The 24966-nt window shown below is 39.0% G+C and overlaps 1 protein-coding gene across 2 annotated transcripts in view; it reads right to left on the bottom strand.

Moving 5' to 3' along the window:
- The window catches only part of spock1 (SPARC (osteonectin), cwcv and kazal like domains proteoglycan 1), a 190673-nt gene that overhangs the window by 66926 nt on the left and 98781 nt on the right, over positions 1-24966 (bottom strand). The window contains exon 5 of one of the 2 annotated variants that reach the window (XM_027165257.2): positions 10029-10109. The exons of the other annotated variant lie outside the window; for it this stretch is intronic. Within the exon in view, the coding sequence (XP_027021058.2) occupies positions 10029-10109 (81 nt within the window). The remainder of the gene's footprint in view (positions 1-10028; positions 10110-24966) is intronic. 2 annotated transcript variants of the gene reach the window in all.

Below are 24966 nucleotides of genomic sequence, written 5' to 3'. Positions count from 1 at the left end.
TGTAATGAATAATCAGTGGATTCATTTTACAGGAATAAGAAGAAGATTGCATTCTCTGGAGTCGTCTATTATAGAGGAAAAATAAAAAGACTTCCTCCTCCGTTGCTATGGCAACAGCAGGGGCCAGAGGGCAAGTGGGGTCAGGACTGAATACAAGTTTTTACAGTTAAAATTAAAACAGATATAAATAATTATATATATATATATATATATATATATATATATATATATATATATATATATATATATATATATATATATATATATAAAGCACCGGAAGTGCTGCACTAAGGAAATGGGAAATGAAGGAAGCTTTTGAACCGCAGGGGTCATAGAAATGAGGCAACATTGCTGCTTGGCCTTGCCAGTGGTGCTGCTACAGCGTTCAGCAAGTTTAGTGTCTACTGGGATCAAAAGCTATATCCAGATTTCTCTAAAGCTCTTGGTGTGATTTAATGTGCATAATCATCAAACATTCCCCCTGGAAGTGTTAATATGTCATTAGGAAGGAGGTGGAGTGTCACACTAACTCCCCCTGTGGAATTACCACCATTCCTTCAGTTCCACTGATGTGTGACTTCTAATATCCCTCCTGCAGAGACTAAAACCAAAATATGTGACTATATAAACATCAGCACATCACCTAACATGCAGCGACAGAAGAGATCAAAATATACTGTATAATACATGCTAATACAGTACAGGTTGCCTGACTTTACATTTTTTTACTAGTCGAACAGAAATGAAACGTGAGTAAATAAATGAAAATTAAAAAAACTAAACTTGGGCATAAACTTGAAACACTGATATTTGGGACACTGATAGTTTTAGGCTATTTTCACATCTATATGCAGCCACACAGACTACAAATTATATTTCTAGATTTAATGCTTTTAAAAATGTTTACAGTAAAAAAAAAAAAAAAAAAAATCACTGCTATTGTAATAATGTGCAAAATAATATAATGTCTTATACTAAATTCAAGGTGATCTCCAGGTGATCTGGTTACCTCTTCAGTTCTGAAATGTCTGTTGTAGGCTGATTGACATCCCTACAGCTCAGGTTGGTTGTTTTGGGGACGTGGACAGAGAGGATAGATTGAGATGGTTTGGACATGTACAGGGGAGGGAGATGTTATATTGGTAGAAGGATGCTGGAGATGGAGCTGCCAGGTAAGAGGTGAAGAGGAAGGACAGAGAGGAGTTATATGGATGTGTTAAATGAGGACACGAAGGTAATTGGTGCGAGAGTAGAGGATGCTGAGGATGAAGTTAGGTGGAAACAGATGATTTGCTGTGGTGACCCCTAACAGGAAAAGCTGAAAGTTGGAGGAGAAGGCTGGCTGACATCCCTAAACTGACCTGTACATACCTCTACACTCGTTCACCCGCACATATGCATTTGTCAGAAAATTCCTTTCCCCAAGCTCCTAGTGCCTTGAAACTTATTTTTCTCCTGGTCTTAAATAATAATTAGAATTAATTGTAAACCTAGGTTCATCTAGTCTGAAATATTTTAAAAGTACAAGATGAGAACATTAGCCTGATTTTTCTTTTTAACCATCTGCCTTGATGGCTATCTTAGTTACTTTTAGTTTTGGATAAGATGATCTATCTGTGCATGTGAGTGGGAAGAAGGCATGAGTAGGCAGAATGTTGATAGATGAAAAAAACTCGGCCAATTATTATGTACTGCAGGAAGAGATGGAAATCGTTTCTTGCACCAAATGAGAAAGCTCTCATTCTTTCTGTGTGCCAGTGCTTGAGTTAAGAGCTCATGTGATTACTGTATGATTTAAAGAACAAAGAGGGCTGATTTAATGTGTCTCTGAGTGTGTGTATGAGGGTACATGTGTCTCCATGTGTCTGCTTTTGAGTGGAGCTTTGTATGATTAGTGTATGATGGAGTGGAGCTTTGTATTAGTGTAGTGGTATAATAATAATAATAAAAATGTGTGTGTATGTGTGTATGTGTGTGTGTGTGTGTGTGTGTGTGTGTGTGTGTGTGTGTGTGTGTGTGTGTGTGTGTGTGTGTGTGTGTGTGTGGTGTGTGAGTGTAGACGCTAATTGAGAAGGTAATAGTTCATTTAAATCTTTCACAACATTGCACCATCTGTCATTGTCAGTTATTCATCTCTCTCTCTCTCTCTCTTTCTCTCTCTCTCTCTCTCTCTCTCTCTCTCTCTCTCTCTCTCTATCTATCTATCTATCTATCTTTCTATCTTTCTTACTCAGAGGACATTATCAGATTGGGGGACAGATTGGGGAGCCTTTTATTTACAGATGATCTCATGCTGGTTAATTGCAGGCAGTGATATCACTTATATCTACATTCTCCATCTCTCTAACCCACTTTAATACAAAAGGTTATGTCATTAACCCAGCTGTTCTGCATCTGGCAATGAACATCATATCATATGTAATTGCTCTGCGCCAATTAAAAGCATTTAAACAAATAAGAGTAATGGGAAATGAATTGGATATGTACCCCACAATCACCCAGTAGATATGGCAACAGCAGAGTGGGTTATAATTATGGGAAAATATGACTGAGGCAGTGCTGTGATCTAACCACAGGTGTAACATCCAAACAAAGATTATCAGATCAGGGTCTGGCTGTGATAAGCTAGCTGCCTGGTGAAAATGTTCTCGCTATGTCCTTCAGAATGTGGGTGTGAGTTTAAAGTGACAAGGTAAGCAGCGAGTGAAGGTTAATCCATCACTACGTAGTCACTGGTATAATATATGTGTCATCCTGACTAAGGATCGGAGAATATACAGTACATATACACACACTGTGAACCATGGGGAAGCTTTAACCTTAAGCAGCTCCTGTCAACCAAATCTATAACTGATGCTGAAGTCTAATTTGGGGAATTTTCAACAACCCCTCACTCTCTGTGACAAATCCCTGTTACTTCCCATGCTGTGATTTTCTCAGTCTCCAAGCTGTCACAGATGCTCTGACATTTTCAAGCATGTTTAAAACGAATCTTTGTGAATTGAAAAATGAATTTTTCAATGAATTACACAGTGCAATCACCTTCATGAGATGTTCGTTAGAACAGAACTGAGCAACATCCAATAACAGCTGTGAACCAGATCTCTGAGTTCAGATCTATCGCATGTTTATTTGCTAGTGTGGAATATAGGAACAAAAATATTGCTACTGTACTGGTTAGAAATGATTTAGCATGCCATCCATAAATACTTGCTAGAATGAACAAATGTACCCTTCTTTACACAATATCTCCAGTTCCCTTTGCAGAACAGACGCCGCTCCTACAAAATACAACAAAACTGTTTGCTCTATTTTTTTGTAAGAAATTTGTGCCTTAACTAAAATTGGTTGTGTAGTGTGGACAATGTTAGCTTGGAGGTAATAAAAGTTTTGTAGAGTAAGTTCATGTTCATTTGACATAATGAACGTGTGTGAGGCAGGTCTGGCCTCAACCTTTCACAGCTGGAGTCTGGTAAACTAGGTGAACTCCTTATAGTTGGTACTTCTGAAATAACATGGGATGAAAATATTATTTAGTAAAGAGAAAGGTACTGTAGAGAAATGAAACCAATGAACGTCTTTGTTTCCACAAAGTGTGGACTCTAACCTAGCACCAGCCTACCAACTCCCCAGACCTCTATGTTCATCTGTTTCAGGACCTGGAGCATCAGGTCCAGGTTCAGTTAGCCAGAACTCTGTAGCACTATGATCATTTTGGGTTGCACTCTATATTACAGGGATGCATGATATCTTAGTGGTTGAGGGTATGATTCCTGCCTCTGCCATATGTGTGTGCGTGTGTGTGTAGCCTGCAAGTACTCCCTGTGCCTTGGGGGCTTCCTCCAGGTAACTCTGGTTTTCTCCCCAGTCCAAAGACATATTGTAGGCAGCTTGACATCTCTAAATTGTCCATAGTGTGTGACTGAGTGTCTGGGTAAATTGTGCCCTGCAAAAGACTGGCATCCTTTCCAGGGTGTGCCCCGAATTGTGCCCTGTGGGATAGACCCCAGGTTCACTGCAACCCAGCAGGATAAGCAGTGTAGAGGTTAAGGAGATGGACTTGTCTACAGACATAAGTTAACATGAACAAAGCATATAATTCAACATTACTACACCTCACTATTATTTCAACATCTGTATTAACCTAACTTTTCAACATCTGTATTAACCATTGAGTAATTTAACAATGAGTAAAATAAATCCCATAATAAAAACCTGAACCAGCACCTTAACAACCAGTTAATGACCACGAACATGTGCATATAGTCCCAATATTTAAACACAGAAACCAGAGTTATGCAAGTTATCAACACTTTATATATAAATAGTTGCTAATTTACTTTTTTTTATTATTTCACTAATGTCATAATAGAGAAGCTGAAGCAGATGCAAGTGCCAGTAAGGCAGCTTTAATGAAGGGTTTTAAATATGCAAACTAAACAAGGGGGAAAATCATAGCAGGTGTGATAATAAGGACATGTGATTAATTAAGAAGTGACAAGATATGGGTGGAGACAAGACCAGAATCAAAACAAAGACACACATAAACCAACACATATCAATAATGAAACAGAAGGGGAAATTCCTGACATATTTTTACAATTTGTGCACTATTATGAGCAAAAAATAAAAAGAGGTAATAGAAAAATGCTTCGATAAGCTCACAGCATGGCCCTTTAGCTCCAGCACTGACCACACTCTCATTCTAATGACTGGGTAAAGAACACAAATACACATTTGATTGGCCTCTACAGGATCCTCGTCCTCAGGGCAGAATCAACTAGATTTATATGATAATCTCTTGCACATAGGCAAGCTCATAGTGATGCAAAAACTGGACTGTTTTCTCAATATTAATATCAAGTCTAATTTTTCTTTATGAACTTTTATGTATGAATGTCAGGACATTGTGGTTGTTTTCTTCTTATAGACTCTCACTCTCTCTCTCTCTCACACACACACACACACACACACACACACACACACACACAAACACACACACACACACACACACACACACACACACACCCACACACACAAACACACACACACACAAACACAGTGCTTTAGGAATAATTGTTGTTAATGTCATATGCGTTCGATGTATTAATAATGAAAAAGTCATTCTCTCATTTCCTGTTGCACTTGAAGGGTTTAAAGAGTGAGGAAAAATACATCTCTCCTTCATTACGAGACAAAGAGAGAGAGAGAGAGAGAGAGAGAGAGAGAGAGAGAGAGAGAGAGAGAGAGATACACACATACATATACAACCAAATTCTAATTGATCAAATAAATCCAGTAGATACAGAGTTGTCTGTGTTTGTGTGTGTGTGTGTGTGTGTGTGTGTGTGTGTGTGTGTGTGTGTGTGTGTGTGTGTGTGTGTGTGTGTGTGTGTGTGTGTGTGTGTGTGTGTGTGTGTGTGGGTGGGTGGGGGTGGGTGGGTGGGTGGGTGTGTGTTTTTATGTAACTCTACTGTGTCCACATGAACAAAAAAATATACTACCAGTATACTACCAGCACCTGCTATACAGAGTTGCCATGACAACTTTGAGATCATTACACTAAGTCAGCAGCAATTAACACAGACTAGTTAATCGCTTTGATCATTAGATGCCATTAGAGGGAAAGAAATGAGCTGTTGTAGATGAAATGAGACAGATCTGTGTCCTTATTTTTTGGCAAAAGCCCTGCATGATCTGGACCCACACAAAGCTGCCCACATTATATACCATTATCAGTTTAGTGCTGCACAATGGCACATCCACAAAATAACAGCATACTCATATATCACATCAAGGCACATTTCTTATAAAGTCACAAAAGGAGATATAAATCAATTCCTTATGACTGAAGCAAGAAAAATAAACTGACCTTATATTTTATTATACAATATAATTTACTTTTCAGTTCACTGAATGCAGTGAACCTCTCAGGAGGAAATCTCCATTAGAGGAAATAAAAGTTGCAGAATCCAGAGTGCTTCACTCATGGGTGATGACACAGTCACAGATTAAAATTAGAGGTCAGTCTAATAAAACATAGTGAAAGATGTGTGGGTGGATATTTGGCTAATTAATGGTAAAGTGATGTCTTTAACAAGCTTTAGAGGAAGAGAGGTGAGCGGTGATGGAGTTAAAGCGGAGGAGGTCTCTGCACTGTGGTTGGCCACCTCACACCACACACCAATACACACCTACCCATCTGACTCAACACTGAGAGTTAAATGTGCATGAGAGGTCCCTTTTAGCATTGGTACTTGATCTAATCTATAATTACATAACATCTGCTCTTTTATGATGCATAATTTTAAGCAATACATTTGCAATAAGATCAGCCCACAAGGTTGTTTTTCTTTTTTTGAATAGAGATATGCCAGCTTGTGTGAGTTTTTGTTACATCCCACATGATCCCACTTCATACCTCCAATCAGATGCCCTGTGAAAATTACTGGGAAGTGTGCCTCCTGTTTATATCTGTATTTCTATTTGCTTAGAACACATTATCTGTGACATCCCATTAACAGAATTACAAAGACAAAGAACAGGAGGAGGTTATCAAAGGACGGAAAGGAAGGGAGCGGAAAAGAGACCGAGAAAGAAAACATCTGTGTTTGGATAATCAGTTCTGTCAGGAAGCTTTGTCAGTAATTGCTGATGGAGTGAAAAAGACTGGAGTCCTCTGGAAGGATCTGGGATGCCCTCACATCTCTACAGGAGAGAGCCAGATTAGTCACTCCTGATTATCAGCGCTGGCAAGGACTCTACCCTCATCTATCTTGTGATCACTTCCTGTGTTGCTTCATATTCTTCAGTAACCATAACAAGGAGAAGAGGAAAGAGCATCACTGCAGCTCGTCTCGCATCGTTGTAATAGGTGTGTCAAAGGATGTGATCTTATGAGTGATACATAATGAGCAGAGAAGAGTTTCTCAGAGCAGGAGGAGAAAATCGTAAACTATTTTAGGACAAAGTGGTGCAATATGCCCTCCCCATACTCTCACACAGTAAAGTAGGTTTGCAACTCTTCATTCTGTAAAGATAAAAAAAAAAAAAAAAAAAAGCTTTTATTCAATTCCCAGCTTATTCTCCAGTTCTGCTGGAGGGAAAAGGGGATTCTTGTCTGTGTGATGGGTCATACTGGGAATTACTGCTGCACAACAGCCTTTTGTCTTAAGTTTCCTTGCATCTTTTTGCCTTAGAATTAGGACAGGGACTAGAGCACCCGGACAAAAACAAATGGTTTCTGCTATGGTACGTAACTTCAGGATGTAATTTAATTTGCTAGAGGACGTGAGTGCTATCTGACAGCTGACCTGGTTTAAACACATATGTGCAACCCATGGCTTTGAATGGGAAACAGAATTCAATTCACTTCAAGTTTAATTGTATAGCGCTTTTTACAATTAACGTTGTCTCAAAGCAGCTTTACAGAACATAAACATAGAACAAAATGTTAATATAAAGAATAATACAAAGATTAATACGATAGAAAATTCAAGATTAATATTACATGGATTTAGTTCACAATGTGTATGTGTTTATCCCCAATGAGCAAGTGACTCGGGCAGCAGTGGCAAGGAAAAACTCTCTTAGATGGTAAAGGAAGAAACCTTAAGTTGAACCAGACTCAAAGGGGAACCCATCCTCATATGGGAGACACTGGAGGGTGTGATTATAAATATACAGTCAAACAGATGTTGTATTGATGCAAAAGATCAAATGGCGTTCACATCTCCTCTATAGTATCACAGAGTCTAACTGGAGCTGGTAGATCCCTAGATACCTCAGGATTCACAGCGATCTCCAGATGCCTCAGGATTCTCAGAGTCGGCCTCATCTCAGTGGAGGTCTAAAATCTTCATCGCATGGAAGACGAATGGATTTAGTGCCACTCAAACAACTCTCAAACTGAACCCCAGAAGAATAGAGATGTGTGGAGATAAAACTGAAATGAATGTTGAACCAAAGTTAAGTGGAGATGAAAGAAGACAATTAACAGATTATTAAAAGAAGATAAATCCATAGGAGCGGCCTGATGTAATGTTGCATCAGTTAGCCCTGTTATAATTTGAGTGAGACTGGGTCACTACCATGTCAGTCAGTAAGAGAAACACATGCATACAATGATTGCATTATTCATGTTGATCACATCTTGCTTTCTTACATAAAGCAATGCAACATGAGATTCCACCTGCACTGTGATAAAAACAGTAGCACCTTGGCAGGTGTTGGGGACAGAGGTCGCATAAGGAATTGTGCTGTTTCTCTCTAGTTTGCCTCTCGGTGGGTTAATTAGATCAGAGCAAACAGCCAAGGAAGGTAGCATGATCTAAACACCTGTCTAGTAAATGGCCCACACATATCTTGCTGAACAGGGACCTGTTGGATTTCCAGTGGCTTCTCTCTTCATCTTTGCACCTTACTTGTTTTCTTTCTCAAGTGCACGCTTTGAGATGAATAAACTTGTAGTAAAGAGTCTCTTGCATACATGCTTGTGCCAAACAAACCATTTGTTTTCTCGACTGCAATCACCGAACGTTTACACGGCTCATCAAGCTAACATTTTCTCGGTATGCGATGACATTCACAGCTGCTTCACACTTGGCCTTTAGAACTACATGGATATCAGCATCATTCTGGCTGAAAACAATAAACACGTGTATTGGTAGGACAGCTCTACAATTCCAAGGCAATGTTTGATTTCTATAGCACTCTTAACAACAGAAACACACCAATCATCAAAACTCTTGATGTAGATCTTGATCCCGAATCAACAAGCCAGAGGCAGACTCAAAACCAGACTCAAATTGAAACCTATCCTCTTTTGGATTAGTGGCTTTATAATCTTTTTAGAAACGCAGTGTAACTTAAGAGGTACTGCACTTACACTGATCGCTTCAGGAGGTATTAAGCTCTCTGCTACACTTTACTATGACTCATACATTTACCCCATGCCCCACCATTCCCTTTCATTCTTTCGCATTCTCTCTGCAGTAAGGAGTTTATTGCCCTAAGCATACCTATTCAAAGGAACCTTAAGTGCAATTAGGGTTCTTGAAGTCCAGAGGTAAAATGTCAGCACTTTTTCCACTCAGAAGAGTGTCCCAATTGCTGCTGACCAGAGCAACTGTAACCATGACAACACAGCTCAAATTTGCAGAAAAAACTGCACAATGGACAGTCAGAAAACCTCTAAACTCACCAGTAATGCATTTGTTCAGGTGAACTGAAAAAATACAAAAAATTGAGCCTAGTCCCAAGAGTGGTTAGTTATTTATAATTTAAAAAAAATGCAACGAATTAGATCTTGAGTCAATCGGGCCAGTTCTCCAGCTGAAAACAATTATTTTATTTCCTTTTAAAATACTAGAAATTTTTAGTCATTTCTTGAATAATCTTTTGGACTCATTACTTGAGTTCTTCAGTTTTGTAGCTTATTTGTTGACATCTGAACCTTGCTACATTAGGCAAATGTCAGGACTCAGCCCGGACTTTTGGCCACGTGCGTCAGTTTATGTCATGTGTCTGCCCTGCCTTCGTTTACTCCTCCCCGTCTCTACACACCTTTTCCTTGTATTAATCGTCGTGTCTATTTAACCGTGCTGCATAGCCGACGGCAGCCTGGAATCATCGTTGGTGTATGCGTCTGTGTAGCCCCGTCCTTTGTCCTGTTAAGTTCTCGTCTTTGTTCCTGTTTTATGTATTATTATTTATTAAACCCTGTTCATTTGAAGCTATCCTGTATCTGGGTCTGTCTTCCTGTCTCCTGGTGTGACAGCAAATCTACTACATGGTTTTAATACACTTCTACACAATCTCTAAACAGAGCTTAGATCTTACGTGAGATGTCATCTTTACTATATTTACCACATTACATGTCATTTTGACTCTACCTTCTACATTTAACAGTTGCAGACAGAGACACTGCTTCACAGACACACACCCACACAAACATCTATTCATTTCATATAAGAGTGTTTATTTCACAGAAGATTAAAGAACTATGTAATATATCCAGAGTAACTCACCATCATCAGCCCTGACTTTAGCCTGCACTGGGTGTGTTTTGGATCCTGGTTCCCCATGCCTCCTGGGCCTGTTCTCTGGCTCTGTGGAAAAACAGAACTGCTGATCAACCAAAGAGGCTCATCGAGACTGTAGCATGATCTTGACTAATTTAGTTATTTTTACCCTGTTGTTTCACTTCTCTTGTTTTCACTCACTGTTCATCTCTTTAATGCTAACCTGTGATTCCATTATGATTGAGCTTCTCCTAGATTTTTTCTACGTATATACAATGACACTGGCTGCCTGTGCTTTTCCCAGGTTACAGACTTCAGCTGTGATGTTTGCTCTACTAAAGAAAATCCTTTGATAACTGCACATTTTTTGTTAGGTCACAGTCACACATGGTCCTGCTTCCCTACTGCTACATTGCGCTTTGTTTTTTTCTCTGCCTTTCTCTGTCTCTCTCCATCCTCACTTGTCTTTTTTGTTGCCACTCAGTCCTGCTGTGCTGAGAGCAGGATGTGGACATCCACAGCCAAACAAATAGAACAAACCCTAAACCAATTTCCCCAATATTAGTTCATTCAATCCGATCTTGCCTGGAGCATCTATGTGTGTGTGAGACAACCCCCCACCCCTCCCTCTCCCTCTCTACCCTGGATTGATTTTTTGGTTAATCTCAGGTGCAGGCTTGCACATCGCTTGTTTTCTAAGAGTCTCTTGCAAATTGATAGAACTGCACAGAGAAAATCAATTTACCCGCACATGCAAGCACACATATCCACACATCTGATTCGTCTTGTCCTTTCTTGGACTGCAGAGTGAGAACGTTGACACTTTGTGATAAAAGCATTTTTGTGTTGGTATGCATCAGCTATGAGGAATTCTACTTTATATTACAGGTTTCCTTTGTATGCCCAGTGTTACCAACACTAAAACAGTGAAGAACAGCACTTTTTAGATGCATGGCATTTTATTGTGCAGGAATATTATAACAAGCCATGCAGGCTAAAGACTAGATTTATTTATCATCTTCTCATTTCATGTACAAGCATCATACTGTATGTGAACTATTTATTACCAGAGCTCTAATCCCATGAATGTCTGCATTTATATATTAATATGCCGTTGTGTCTCTTCTGACAAATTCAACCAATCCACTCTTGTTGCAGAATGATCCATGAGATTGAAACTAACATTTTACCAAAATAAACCAAACAAATCTCTGAAATCAAAATAAACTAAACTCTAGGTTTAATTTTCTTCTTCTTCTTCTTCTTCTTCTTCTTCTTCTTCTACTACTACTACTACTACTACTACTACTACTAATAATAATAATAATAATAATTATTATTATTATTATTTTTATTATTATTAAAATAATTCTTATTATTCTTATTATTCTTATTATTCTTATATAATAACAGACCTTGAATGCAAATTTGAGATCTGCTTTACAAGATATTTTCTGCATAAATTGAATCTTCTAAATCTAACTTCTCTAAATTCTATGCCTAAACCTTAGGCTGTATTTCCACTGGAAATTTACAAAATTTCAGAAAAATATGCTCTTGCATGTTTCACTAATATGAAAAAATTAAAAGATCTGCTCTAAAATTTTCATAGAAAATGAAATGTATCTAATTAAACTTACTCTATATCTATGTATATTCCCCACTTGCCTTCTACCTTCTTCTCTAACTTGCTACCTTGCACTCTGTTTGGCTCAGTTAGAAAATAGCTCTTGATATTTTTTCTGGGCTATTATGATATTTTTCACAATGAAAATACTTGAGACAGCTTTTTAAATTCTGACTTCATCTCATGGGGTTACAGGTACAGAATGAGCTACTACAAAATTGTGAAAAAGAAACCTGACCTTTTATTTTAGCATAATTGAAATCGGTTATGGAAAATCTTGTTTTATGGATATTAGTATAAACACTACAAACAGGAGTGAGAAATGCCTGCAGTATGAGAAAAACACTGTTGAAAGGTTCAGAAGGTTGTGAGTTCAAATCCCAGGACTACCAGGACTACCACTGCTGGGCCCATGAGGTAGGCCCTTAACTGCTGTTGTACATCATAAAATGAGACAAAATGTAAGGTGCTCTGGATAAGGGTGTCTGCCATTTATGTAAATGTACAGGACCAATTGTAATCAACTTTGGAAGGGTCACAGAAATGTAAGTAGACAAGTACAAAAAGGCTGTCAGTCACACCTACACATAATCTACCCCTTCACAGAGTCCCTGTCCTTTAAAGATCTCTGTTTTTTACAAAGTCCTGACCCTCATTGACCCCTGTTTCACACAGGACCATATCCTTCACAGATCCCTGTTTCACACAGGACCATATCCTTCACAGATCCCTGCTTCTCACAGAGCCCTGTCCTTCACAGATCCCTGCTTCTCACAGAGCCCTGACCCTCACTGACCCTTGATTCACACAGAACAGTATCAAAAACCCTGCTTCTGAGAGCCTTGTCATCCAAAGACTGCCACTTCTTATGGATCCTTGTCCCTCACCGCACGGATCCCCATTTCTCACAAACTTGTCCCTTGCGACTCCCCCCACCACAATATATATATATATATATATATATATATATATATATATATACTATATATATATATCATATATATATATATATAGAGAGGAGAGCGAGAGAGGAGAGAGCGAGAGAGAGAGAGAGCAGAGAGAGAGAGAGAGAGAGATAGATATATATATAGATAGACTAAGATTCGATCGCCTCGCTCGCTCGCTGCCTACGCTACGCTCGCTCGCTCGATTCTCCCTAGCTCGCTCGCTCGCTCGCTAGCTCGATCGCTCGTCTAGCTAGTCTCCGTCTGCTAGTCTCCTGTCTCCGCGCTGCGCCCGCCGCGCGGCGCGCGCGCGCACGAGAGAGGGAGAGGGAGCATGACATAGAGTTATTAATTCTCATTAAAAATCTAATTATGCCACTTAAGCAAAGATCCAAAACATTTTTTGAGTCTAACACACAAATTCTCTCACACTCTTGCTCACTCTCTCACACAACACACACACACAAATACACATGTAGGGAAAATTGCTTTCAACCTTCTGAAATCAGAGTTAATGACTCAGCAGGACAAAAAAATGCATTGAGATTGTGAAACTAAGATGCAACACCAGCATTTCTCTTTCTCGTCCAGGGATAGAATAAGCTTGGGCTGGATGACAAAATTCAGGATGTTCAAAAACTACGCTGCGTTTCCATTAAAATAATACAGCCATTCTTCTCTGCTTTTTGTATAAAATGTGGTCTGGCACATATTCTCTTCATTCCTATTGACACAAGAGGTATTTGGCACATCATCATAAACTTCATATGCTTCAGGTGAGTGTGTGAGTGATTCACAATGTCCATATTTCTAGTGCAAAATCAAGAAAATAAAGAACTATTCTAGAAAGAAGAAGAAAGCAACAGTACTTGCAACAGAGATACCAATGGCTTTCTTGTTTTTATATAACACTTCTGATAGAGTTTTAGTTCATTTGCTTTACAATGCTTTAGTCCCTTTAGTAGCTTTAGGTTTAGTGTAGATTTTGGTGGTTTGGGGTGGGATATTTGGGTACATTAGTGAAGTTAGACACTGATGAGGTTAATCCCAGAGGGTGTCCAGTGGGGCTGAGGTCAGGGCTCGGTGCAGGACACTAAAGTTCTTCCACATTACCCTTAGCAATCCATTTGTTCATGGAGCCCCCTTCTTGAACAGGGTACTATCATGCCAGACAAAATTTGGGCCTCTTAATTACTATTAAGGCAAAGGTTATATCAGACTAAGATGTCCTATAAAAATAATAAATAAATAAATAAATAAATAAATAAATAAATAAATAAATAAATAAATAAATAAAAGGGGGCAGTAGTGGGTCAAGCGATTAAGGTTCTGGGTTGTTGATTGAAGGTTTAAGCCCCAGCACTGCCATGCTGCCACTGTTGGTCTATTGAGCATGGCCCTTAACCCTCCCTGCTCCAGGGGTGCTTTATCATAGCTGCCCCTGTGCTCCAACCTCAACCTCCCCAAAGAATTCCACTATGCTGTAATGTATAAGTGGTGATAATAAAGGCTTTCATGCCATAATTTAACCATTCGTTCATATACAATCATGTTCTTTCAAATTTTTAGGACGTTTGGAGAAGAACCCCATTTGATTGTGGTGCTCAGTTGTCTACAGTACATTCTTTGGCAAAATCTAATAGTTCTGGCTAGTATACTAGTATACTATTACAGTTATCAAATCCTTCCTGCTCATCTTTGTTTGAAAAAATAAAATTAAATAAAAATGCTATTTTATATATATATATATATATATATATATATATATATATATATATATATATATATATATATATATATATATATATACTTTATTACTTTGTTTGTTTGTTTGTTTGTTTGTTTGTTTGTTTAGGGCTAGATCAGGTCAAGCTGTACTTGTGGCAAAATGGTATAATTGAGCATGCATTTGGGCAGTTTCTGGAAAATTTAGACCAGCTTTGGTATGCTTATTACTGTTTTATTGTGTTTCCTGCTGCATTTTTCCTGTAAAGGTTACAAACGCAAATCCCATCACAGCAACCTAGTGAGACTGGTTTGTAACATTGTGCTGAGTCAGCATTGAGCAGCAGATAACAATGCTCTCGATAGGGATAATAGACTCTATAATCCTATAATCCTGTCCTCTGGTTCCTGAATTACACACCTTGCATTCTACTCTCTCTCTCTCTCTCTCTCTCTCTCTCTCTCTCTCTCTCTCTCTCTCTCTCTCTCTCTCTCTCTCTTTAGGCAATCTACAATTATGAATTGCTGATGGCAAATTTAGGAATATTTGCCTGATAACACCGATTAGCATTATGATGATGAATTGCGAATTGTTGTATTAGTCTGGAACCCCAGCACTTCGAGTCATTTCCAGCACCATGTGGTAAATTACCACTGCTGTTATCTTGGTGCTAACACTGAATAACACTGAAAATCCCTTAGCCACACTAGCATAAATTACCATTATGTTCTCAGCAGTGAATTAACAAGCAAACATGTAATCTAAAGTGAATGGCAAGCTTTCAGCTTAAATAAGTCTACAATATTACATTTCTTTCTTGAGGATGGAACTATAGAAATGTACTGTATGTTGCAAACGGATTGACGATAAGCTTGATTAAAAAATAATGAGTAACAGAGTGTCATGTGTTTCTATATTGTTTATTGTTCTTATGGCAATTTGACAATGATTATCTTTTTTTAGTTTATGAAATAATACATCTAACCCTATCTGTGAAGCGAGTTAGCTCCTTTTATCACTTACTTTACAGCAACTCTACACAGTCATGCCCTTATCATCACCTCTTTATTGAGTCTAATAAGACAGAAACCACAAAGCACAAAATCCTCTCTTCTGAAGACTCTCCTGAATGCTATGAAGTTCTGACACTGGACACTCCATCTAATTCACCATGAATGCATGTATATTATTATTTTATTAATATTCATTCATTCATTCATTTTCTGCCACTTATCCGAACTACCTCGGGTCACGGGGAGCCTGTGCCTATCTCAGGTGTCATCGGGCATCAAGGCAGGATACACCCTGGACGGAGTGCAAACCCATCACAGGGCACACACACACACTCTCATTCACTCACACAATCACACACTACGGACAATTTTCCAGAGATGCCAATCAACCTACCATGCATGTCTTTGGACCGGTGGAGGAAACCAGAGTACAAGGAGGAAACCCCCGAGGCATGGGGAGAACATGCAAACTCCACACACACGAGGCGGGACTCGAACCCCCAACCCTGGAGGTGTGAGGCAAACATGCTAACCACTAAGCCACCGTGCCCCATTTATTATTATTTATATATTTTCCTTGTAAAGGAAGCTCTGGAACGGAATCTATTAGCTAGTGTCTCTCAGGGGCCAGACACAAGTTTCTAAATCTCTGGTGATGATTAATCAACAGAAGATGTCTACGGATGTAAATCTCCCAAGGAATGCCGTCCAGAATATGTCTGAGAACCAGATTCAAGCTGGCCAGTAAGGAGACACAAATAATAGGTAGACTCAGTCTTGGTGAACTCCTGAGAGAAGAGCTATCAGTGTAAAGGCACACAGACAAAGCCTCATCCAAATCTGTGCCAAGGCATCAAGCCCCAATGGTGCTGGAGGAATGTAGAGGACAGTGGGTCAAGTCCACTTCTGCTATGCCGTACCTCTGCCATATGGATTCCACCACCTGTGGGTGGAGTCACCATTCCCCAGGGTTCAGCCCCCACCTCGACATGATGTCTCTTCCCATGTTTGCATGCTTCAGAATGTAAACTGCCCTCAGGGAGAACATTTCTGTTTCTGTCATGGGTCTCAGTGCAGGATCTGCTGTGCACACCTCTACTCGTGACCCCCATGATCGGACCCGCTGCACCACCTCGGCAGACAATGGACCCAAGCGCATATGCCTGACATACCATTTTTTTCCAAAAAAGAGATCCAAGCAGGAGTAGAGCTTTTTCATTGAGAAACATTTGCAATTAACAGTCCTTTGAGGACTGATCGAGCATCCACACAGGGGATTCCATATTGTAGATGCTCTTTTATGGTCTTGCTGACGTGCTCCACTACGTCACCTGACTTCTCAATGGACAGTACAAATGTCATGTTTCCACATGTTCTTCAGGCACCGGTCTCACGAAGCGTTCCTATAGGTTTAACATCATGATGCCACGGTAAGTGCATGTGAAGTTCATGTTCATATCATGTGGCATGTCTACTATATAGGTCTAGGTGAGTTAGCTGCTACTATAGTAACAGCAATGCATTAGAATAAGTGCATTAATATGAATCTGTTATATATAATCCATCAACATCTAATCATGCTGAGATATTGATATAATGAAATAATACCACACATAATGACTAAACTTGTGAATGCTGTTCAATGTGCAAAATTATTTATGAAAATAATTGGAACATTAATAAGGCCTGTACAGCTCAGTGACATACTGTATATACTGTACATTTTTTTTAAGCAGAGGGGATTTAGATTTGAAGCACTTTAATTCATTCACACTGTAGAGTAATGATATATGATAAAGATCTTATGGGGTCTGTTGTATTATCAGGTTGTTTACATTACAATGCTTTATTCTCTACTAGCCTAAAATCTTTTTTTCGCATTCAGTCGTAATTCAGAAGCCACGATTCAGTTTAATCCTCACTTTAAGCTTAGCGTTTTCATCTCACCACCATTAAGCAGTCGTTTGTCAGACTGCATTATCGTCCTTTAACCTTGCTGCATGTTAATACTAATCTCCGTTTTCTTCCTCCACTGTCCATATCCTCTCGGCTCTTATCTCTGAGAGCCATTATTAGTGTGTATGTGTGTGCTCGTATGTGTGCGCGTGTGTGTATGAAAGGCATTTGTGGCAGCAAGAAATTATATCAATGTGCGTTTGACTGTGTATAAGGCCTTGTTACTTTTCCGTGGCTAAATTGGCCATTATATCATTAAATGGACACTGTGTTCTTGTAGCAACCTTTGGAACACATTTAGTTGGGACACACACACACACACACACACACACACACACACACACACACACACACACACACACACTCTGTGGGCCTGGATTAAATGAATATACAGATACTCTTATGAATTTTCAATCTAACATCGGACAATAGAGAAGAGACAAAATTGTAAGAATATAAAAAATTTCGCACACGATTGGCAGATGCCTCGCATCTGTCTTACTAGTGATCGACAGAGTACGGTTGTCTCAGTGTTAGAGCGTGCATTTTCTTTCTGTGTTATCATCATCATTTGCATCTTCCGACAACTACATCAATGTAGCCATCAACATACATTACAGATGTACTGAAATTTGTCCAATTTTTAACAAATGACCGTGCCTAGACGACCATATCATTTCTAGTTACGATAGGATCGATACGATAGTAAGTGTGTGATTATATTCAGAGTATACAAAGATCTCACTGTTGGTGTATGCATGCATCTTTTAAGTGTGTGTTGTGTTTGTATAAGTGTGCATGTGCCTTGTTATATGTCAGACCATTTAAATGGGAACAGACAGGAAAGTATCAAAGAGATAGAGGGAGGTATGAAGGACTGGTTCTAAAACTTTGCGGCTTTAAGCGATATCCACCCAGCTGAGGAAGAGAGCTGTTTGAGTATATCCAGCCTTGAGCTGTCACCACCCCTCGAATAGCTAGAGAACACTACTCTCACAGACATGCAAGATTTCTCTCTCTCTCTCTCTCTCTCTCTCTCTCTCTCTCTCTCTCTCTCTCTCTCTCTCTCTATGAAATGATGTCTCTAAATAATGCATTTCAGTACTCCATCAGACCTGATCTCCTAAGAGGAAAAATGTAATAATTTAATATTTGAAAAGGAGTACATGGTTTAATATAATGGGCCCTGCCCAATTAAATAGCAACATTTCACACCACACAAATCTATTTATTTGAATAGATTCATATTGAATGTTTCAATAGAAGCCTTACTCTAGACCATTATTGGTATTAATAGACCAGGATGTGCTCAGGTATTGACAGAAAGCTTGATCGGAGTTGGAGAATGAAAGATTCAGACATAGTGACTAGACACTTGTTTTTTTTTCACTAATAATTCTTTGTTCGCTAATAGAGTGTTGAAGATCAGATAAGCATAGAACAACATTTTATAATGAATTACACATCGTGACAGAGTTAAAAGAAATTTAAAATGACAGAGATTTCTCCACAGAACAGAATGTTACATTTACATATTATTATAACAGAAGGGAACCACTGAGATCCATATTCTTTTAATGAATGCCATCAGTAATGATCAGGTTATGTTCAGGCCAGAGGGGCTCATTGTTTATGTAATGTATTTATTCATTTCTGCTTCAGCTGTTTTATACAGTAATTAAGAATGTGTTTATAACAAAGTCCACAAATCACACATCTGCTATATAACTAAAAACGTATTATATATAGCAAAACAACTTATACTTTTCTACCATATCATGTTTATATTAAATACAAGAATAATGAATAATATTTCATAATAATAACAATAGCAGTGTTGTATAAAGTACTAGAAAGCAATACTTGAGTAAAAGTAGAAGTATCGTACTAGAAAAAGTCTTTGGTAGAAGTGAAAGTCACCTTTTAGAATATTACTCAAGTAAAAGTCTTAAAGTATCTGATATTTACTATACTTAAGTATCAAAAGTAATTTTCTGATATTTAATGTATTTGAATTAAAAGTATTTGAAGTAAAACTAAAAAGTAAAATTTCAGTGATTTTCGGTAGGCATAAGATCAGGGGCAGTTCTAGGATTTCATCTTTAGGGGGTTTTAGCCTTCAGTGAGAATTTAAAACAAGAAAAGTTTTATATTATATATTATATGACTATATAGTAAGCCAAAAGTTATGGTATTATTAAATGGCAAAACCAAAATGTTATGCATGATGTGATGATGCCAGACTTGAATCAAATCAGTTCATGTATGTGTGCATTCTCTACAAACAGTGTGTCCAATGAATGCAGTCATTAATAAACAAATATTCACAAAACAAAGACCAAATCAATAAATGTTATTTTTATTTAGTATTGATATTGCATTAATATTTTGTTTGTGCTATCAACTCTGGTAATAAGAATAGTGACATTTCACTGCTTTTGGTTGCTTTTGGATGCCGCCGTTATAGATAAATGCCTCCTGCTCTGACTGCGCGTGCACGCTGCGGGTACCTGTGCTTCTCCGTAGAGCGTGCGGACATGCGTAATGCAATATAGGAGCAGTGATTCGCCAAACCTCCCTCATTGCAGTCGCACACATATTTTATGTATTTATTTTGTAGTAACGAGTAACGAAGATGCTTAGAGGAAATATAACGGAGTAAAAGTATACATTTTATCTAGGAAATGTATTGGAATAAAAGTGAAAGTTGACATAAATTTAAATAGCTAAGTAAAGTACAGATACGTGAAATTTCTACTTAAATACAGTAACGAAGATTACATTACAACACTGAACAATAGTAATAATATTAATAATTAATAACGACACCGACCAAATCACAAGCTGGAGGTTAGGTGATCAACGAACAGACTAGACAAAGGCAGGCAAAAGAGTTCACTAAAGAGTGAACAGAGAGAGAGTCAACAACCTGGAAAGTGTGAACATGAACTGCATGTGTGTTATCAACAGAAGCTAAGCGTGAACTGAATAAATACTTGATGATGAGACAAATGAGAAAAACAGGTGAGATCATATAAGACATGTTATGGCAGAGACAATACAGGGCTGGAGGTAATGGAGACATGAACCAAAACAAAAAATTTAAACAAAAGAAACACATGAAAACATGACTGGACATGAGCGCTGTAGATCTGCAGGCTGCTATTTGTGCTGCGCAGCTCGGCTCATAGCGCTCAGCACGAGGGATTTTCTTATTCTTATTAGTCCACAGATTGTTTGACCCTATTTTATTCCCAACTTGCTTTTTACAATTTCTACCCACCAGCTAACTCACCCATCCCATGACAGCAAACATGTGTTTCCTCTGAATCACATGAGCACATCTTTTTTATTTATTTTTTTTGGTTCACTCGGAGAAGAAGACTGAGCCGTGCTGCTGCTGCTGCTACCTATATAACCTCATGGAGTCAGATACAAAGAAGAATTCTCCTTTTACCTGCTCCACCTGATTATATCCCGAACGAATCCCCAGAAAGCTGACAGAGTTTTCAGGTTCACTCGGAGAAGAAGCCTGAGCGGCGCTGAAAGCCGCTACCTCTGAGCTGAATTCAGGGAAGAGATTACCAAAGAACCGCGTAGAGACAGTGGCTGAATAGAAAAACTCTTCAAAGTTTACTGAGATGATCAGATAACAGGCAGTATTTATACAGACAAAAGGTCTAATAGTCTGTGTTATCTGTTGATAAACAAAAGAAGTCAGCAGAAACAGAATTAATGGTTTATGCAGCTACTGGTGATTTGATGACTTCATTTCAAAGTGTCTGTGCTTTGTGAAGGTTTATCAGCACAAAGTCACAGATGATGTCAAAAAAAATGATATCACAAAGTCAGCCCAGGACAGAGCATAAAGAAAATATGTCACCAATGCTTATGCTAATTCACAGGACAGCAAACAATTGTTTAGAGTAAAGCGCTGTCTTCTGCATACACAAGCCCAGACATGCCCTTGATTGGCCAGTGTTGCTTTGACTGACAGGGGAAGAGAGTGCAAAGGAACACATTTAGCCTTGACTTAACATTAACACACAAACATTAATCTCAACCTGGAGGTCTTTTTATAAATGTTACTGATATTTGGCTTTATAGCATCTTTGTGTTTTCATGAAGTCATCTCCTAAGACCAACCTCATGTATCTCTTGGGGAAAACAAATCTAGGACAAATCCTCCACATTCCCAGCCTTGAGTGCTTTAATGAGAGCAGATATATAGACTTCATTAGTGCTTGAAGCTGTAGAACATTTGTGAGTGAAGTAGTTTGCAGGCATGCTCTTTCATCAGTCTGTCTTTTAGGTCCTCACCTCCTCATTTGTTTGCCTGTTCAGCGTGTTCTCTCTTATTGGCTCTGACTCATCAAAGTTGCAAGAAACAAGTGCAAATCTGAGGGACGTATGAACTAATCTGTGGCTGATTCATGACATCTGACCGCAAAAGTGCACACAATGATGTGCAAGGAACTTAGCTTCTGCTTTAACACACTATAAAAGCCATGCTTTCACCCAGTTGTGAAAACAGTTAATAAAAATTAAGCTTCGCGTTAGTTCTGGCAGGCCACTTCGTCAAGTGTGCATCAGCTGTTAATCAGCAGTCCACGACGCGCACCAATCCGGTTATGTCATCCTATTACCCGACCATTTAAATTCCCATTCATTGAGCTGCTTTCTAGCGCGTCGCCGCTGCTGCGACTTAAACTCCTTCCTCCAAACCCGACTCCACCATGCCGGAACCCATGTTCGTTGTACCAGTTTACGTTTTAAATCTCCACATATTTTCTCTCTCTCTCTCCCTCTCTCTCATTATTTAATTATTTTTTATCCATTTATTCTTTTATTATTTGCCAAAAAAAAAACTCTATGCATGATCAATGGTTCTGTTATGGGGGGGTCTATTCTATTTTCTAGTGCTGCTCTCCCCGCTTGGTCCATGCATGCGCACGGACGGGCGCGCGGATTCCTGCCCCAAACAGAACCATACCGCGCACACTAACTGCATGCTATCATCTAATAAATTCTCATTTGACACAGTGGTCCTGACAGAAAGACAGTTATAGAAGTGTCCTCTGTTTTTTCTTTTCTTTATTTATTTATTTATTTATTTATTATTGAAACCTTTTGAAGCTGTACTGAAACCTGAAATGTATTCCATCCTGGAAGATAGTTATTTAAATCAGGGCCTCAAAAAGTTGGCTTCAGCGTGTCATCGGAAGCAGACCGTTGACCTAGGGAAGGAGGAATCATTTCAGAAACAGACACGGTCTTAACGTCAAACTGTTCTAAGCAAGTGGCTCCACTGTAACTCGCTGTCCGGTGGGAAAACCAGACAGAGGAGGCCAACAAGTGTAAGAAGGTCAAATTTCTCATTCTGTTAGAGGAATGTAGAAGGCATTGGTGGAAGGCCTGCTGAGAGCATATTGAGGTGGCACACTCAGTCTTTTTGGCATCAGAGGGTTGCAGGAAAGAGAGCCACCAAGAAAATCATCAAAGCTGAGGAAACAGCCTCGAGGAAGCCATGGATCAAGAGGGGTGTGCCACTTCAATGCAATGATCACCCACGGCTGGTTCGTCCGGGTGAGGTTGCCAGATGATCTAAGACCTGAAACCCCCTTTCACCCTGACCTCATCACTGAGGATGTGTCCGAGCTGCACCATCTGGTGTTTCAAGAAACTAAAGCGTATATTATTATAGTCTTTAATCTTTTTTAATGTGAATTTGTTAGATCTGATGGTTTTAATCTTTATTTATTTTTTAACAGTGGATAAATAAGAAGCTTTCCTCCAATCCACCAGTTTAAATTTTTTAAATATTTTTTTTTATTATAACAAATTGTATGTGGATGTAAAGAATAGACAAGAAGTTATATCTGTTTAACCGGTTGGATCAAAAAGTGCAAGACATATCTGGACAGAAAACAGTTATATGAAGTGAAAAAGAGGTTTTAACATTTTAAAGATCTCATTTTAACAAATAAAAATGAGAGGGGTTTGAAATGAAGAAAAGGAGAGGTGAAGATACAGAAATGTTACAGAAAGAAATTTGAAGGGTGGAGAGCAGAGCTGGTGAGGTTACGACTGCAGAGGAAAAACTGAACAAAGTAACACAGAAGAGCAAATGTTTAACTATTGATGAAGTGCTAAATCCCAAAGAAACACCAAACTTTACCCTGTGAAGCCTGTTAGGATATAACAATTTTTATCAAAATAAAAGCACTGAGGAAATCGATCCCCTCAGCCAAGTGTCTTGGGAGCTTGGTCCACAAAGCACACAACCTCTGGCCCTTGCCAAACCTCTCTGAATTAAAAATCATAACCATTGAAAGTCTTGAAATGATGGTGTTCTCTGTGAAAGCAGTCTCCAGTGTCACTACCTGAAACAACAGTGCTCTGTCTGCTCAAATACATTCATTTTTTTCTCTCCAAGATAGATTATTGTAATTAAACTTAAATACCTCTTAAACTTCCACCGACAGCTGCCTGCATCCTAAGACAAAAATCAAAGGCCATATTGCACCTATTATCCTCTGGCATTGGATCTCTGAGTATCAACTGTGAGATTCATAAATTCATTCAAACCTCGCTCTGCCTTCTTGATCTTATAACCCTGAAAGATATCTTCGCTCTGGAGATGCTAGACTACTTACCATACGCAGCACACACACACAATAGAGCTTCAACTGAGCTTTATCAGGTCACTACCCTGAGAAGTTCTCCGGCTAGATCGATCAGATACACAAAAAGACCTGAACATCATTTGGGTCAACCTTTAAAACAGATTACTGTAACAATTACATTAGTCTGGTCAAAAGAAGCTATACAGATTCAGTGATTGTTTAAGATCAGAAATGGATGAAGTGAGACAGGAGGGCAGAGATGTGAGTAGAGATGGAGAGAGTAAAATAAGAGAGCAGAGGTGGAGCTATCGAAACAGGATAGCAGTGCTGAAAAGACTAAGACAAGAGGGCAGAGCCAGAGACAGTAAGACAGAACAAAAGAGATGGACAAGTCAAGACAGGAAACCATAGATAGACAGTGAGACAGGAGAACAGAGCTCAAGCGAGTATGATAGGAAATTAGAGATGGAGAGTAAAATAGAACAAAAGAGAGTGACAAGGTAAGACAGGAGAGCTGAGCAAGAGAAAGTAAGACATGAGTATAGAGTTGGAGAGACTGAGACAGGAGAGTAGACTAGGAGTGAGTGAGACAGGTGAGCAGAGCTGTAGAGAGAGACAGAAGAGCAGAGCTAGAGAGAATAAGACATGAGAAACGAGATGGACATGGTCTGATAAGAAAAAGCACTGGTAGAAACAGGTAGACAGGAGAGTAGATATGGAGAGTTTAAGACTAGAGAGCAGAGCTGGAGAGAGTGAGACTGGAGAATAGAACAGGAGTGAGTGAGACAGGTGAGGAGAGCTGGAGAGAGAGAGAGAGAGAGAGAGAGAGAGAGAGAGAGAGAGAGAGAGAGAGAGAGAGACGGGAGAGCAGAGTAGGAGTGAGTTAGACAGGTGAGTAGAGCTGGAGAGAGAGAGAGAGAGAGACGGGAGAGCAGAGTAGGAGTGAGTGAGACAGGTAAGAAAAGCTGGAGAGAGAGCGAAAGAGAGCAGAGCTGTAAAGTGAGACAAGAGAGAAGAACTGCATCTGCAGAAACAATAGTAAACTAGATAGA

This window comes from Tachysurus fulvidraco, chromosome 10 (genome assembly GCF_022655615.1).
Source record: "Tachysurus fulvidraco isolate hzauxx_2018 chromosome 10, HZAU_PFXX_2.0, whole genome shotgun sequence".
NCBI classification, from domain to species: domain Eukaryota; kingdom Metazoa; phylum Chordata; class Actinopteri; order Siluriformes; family Bagridae; genus Tachysurus; species Tachysurus fulvidraco.
Note: the sequence above shows the minus strand (reverse complement) of the source record. Positions and strands in the feature narration are given on the sequence as shown.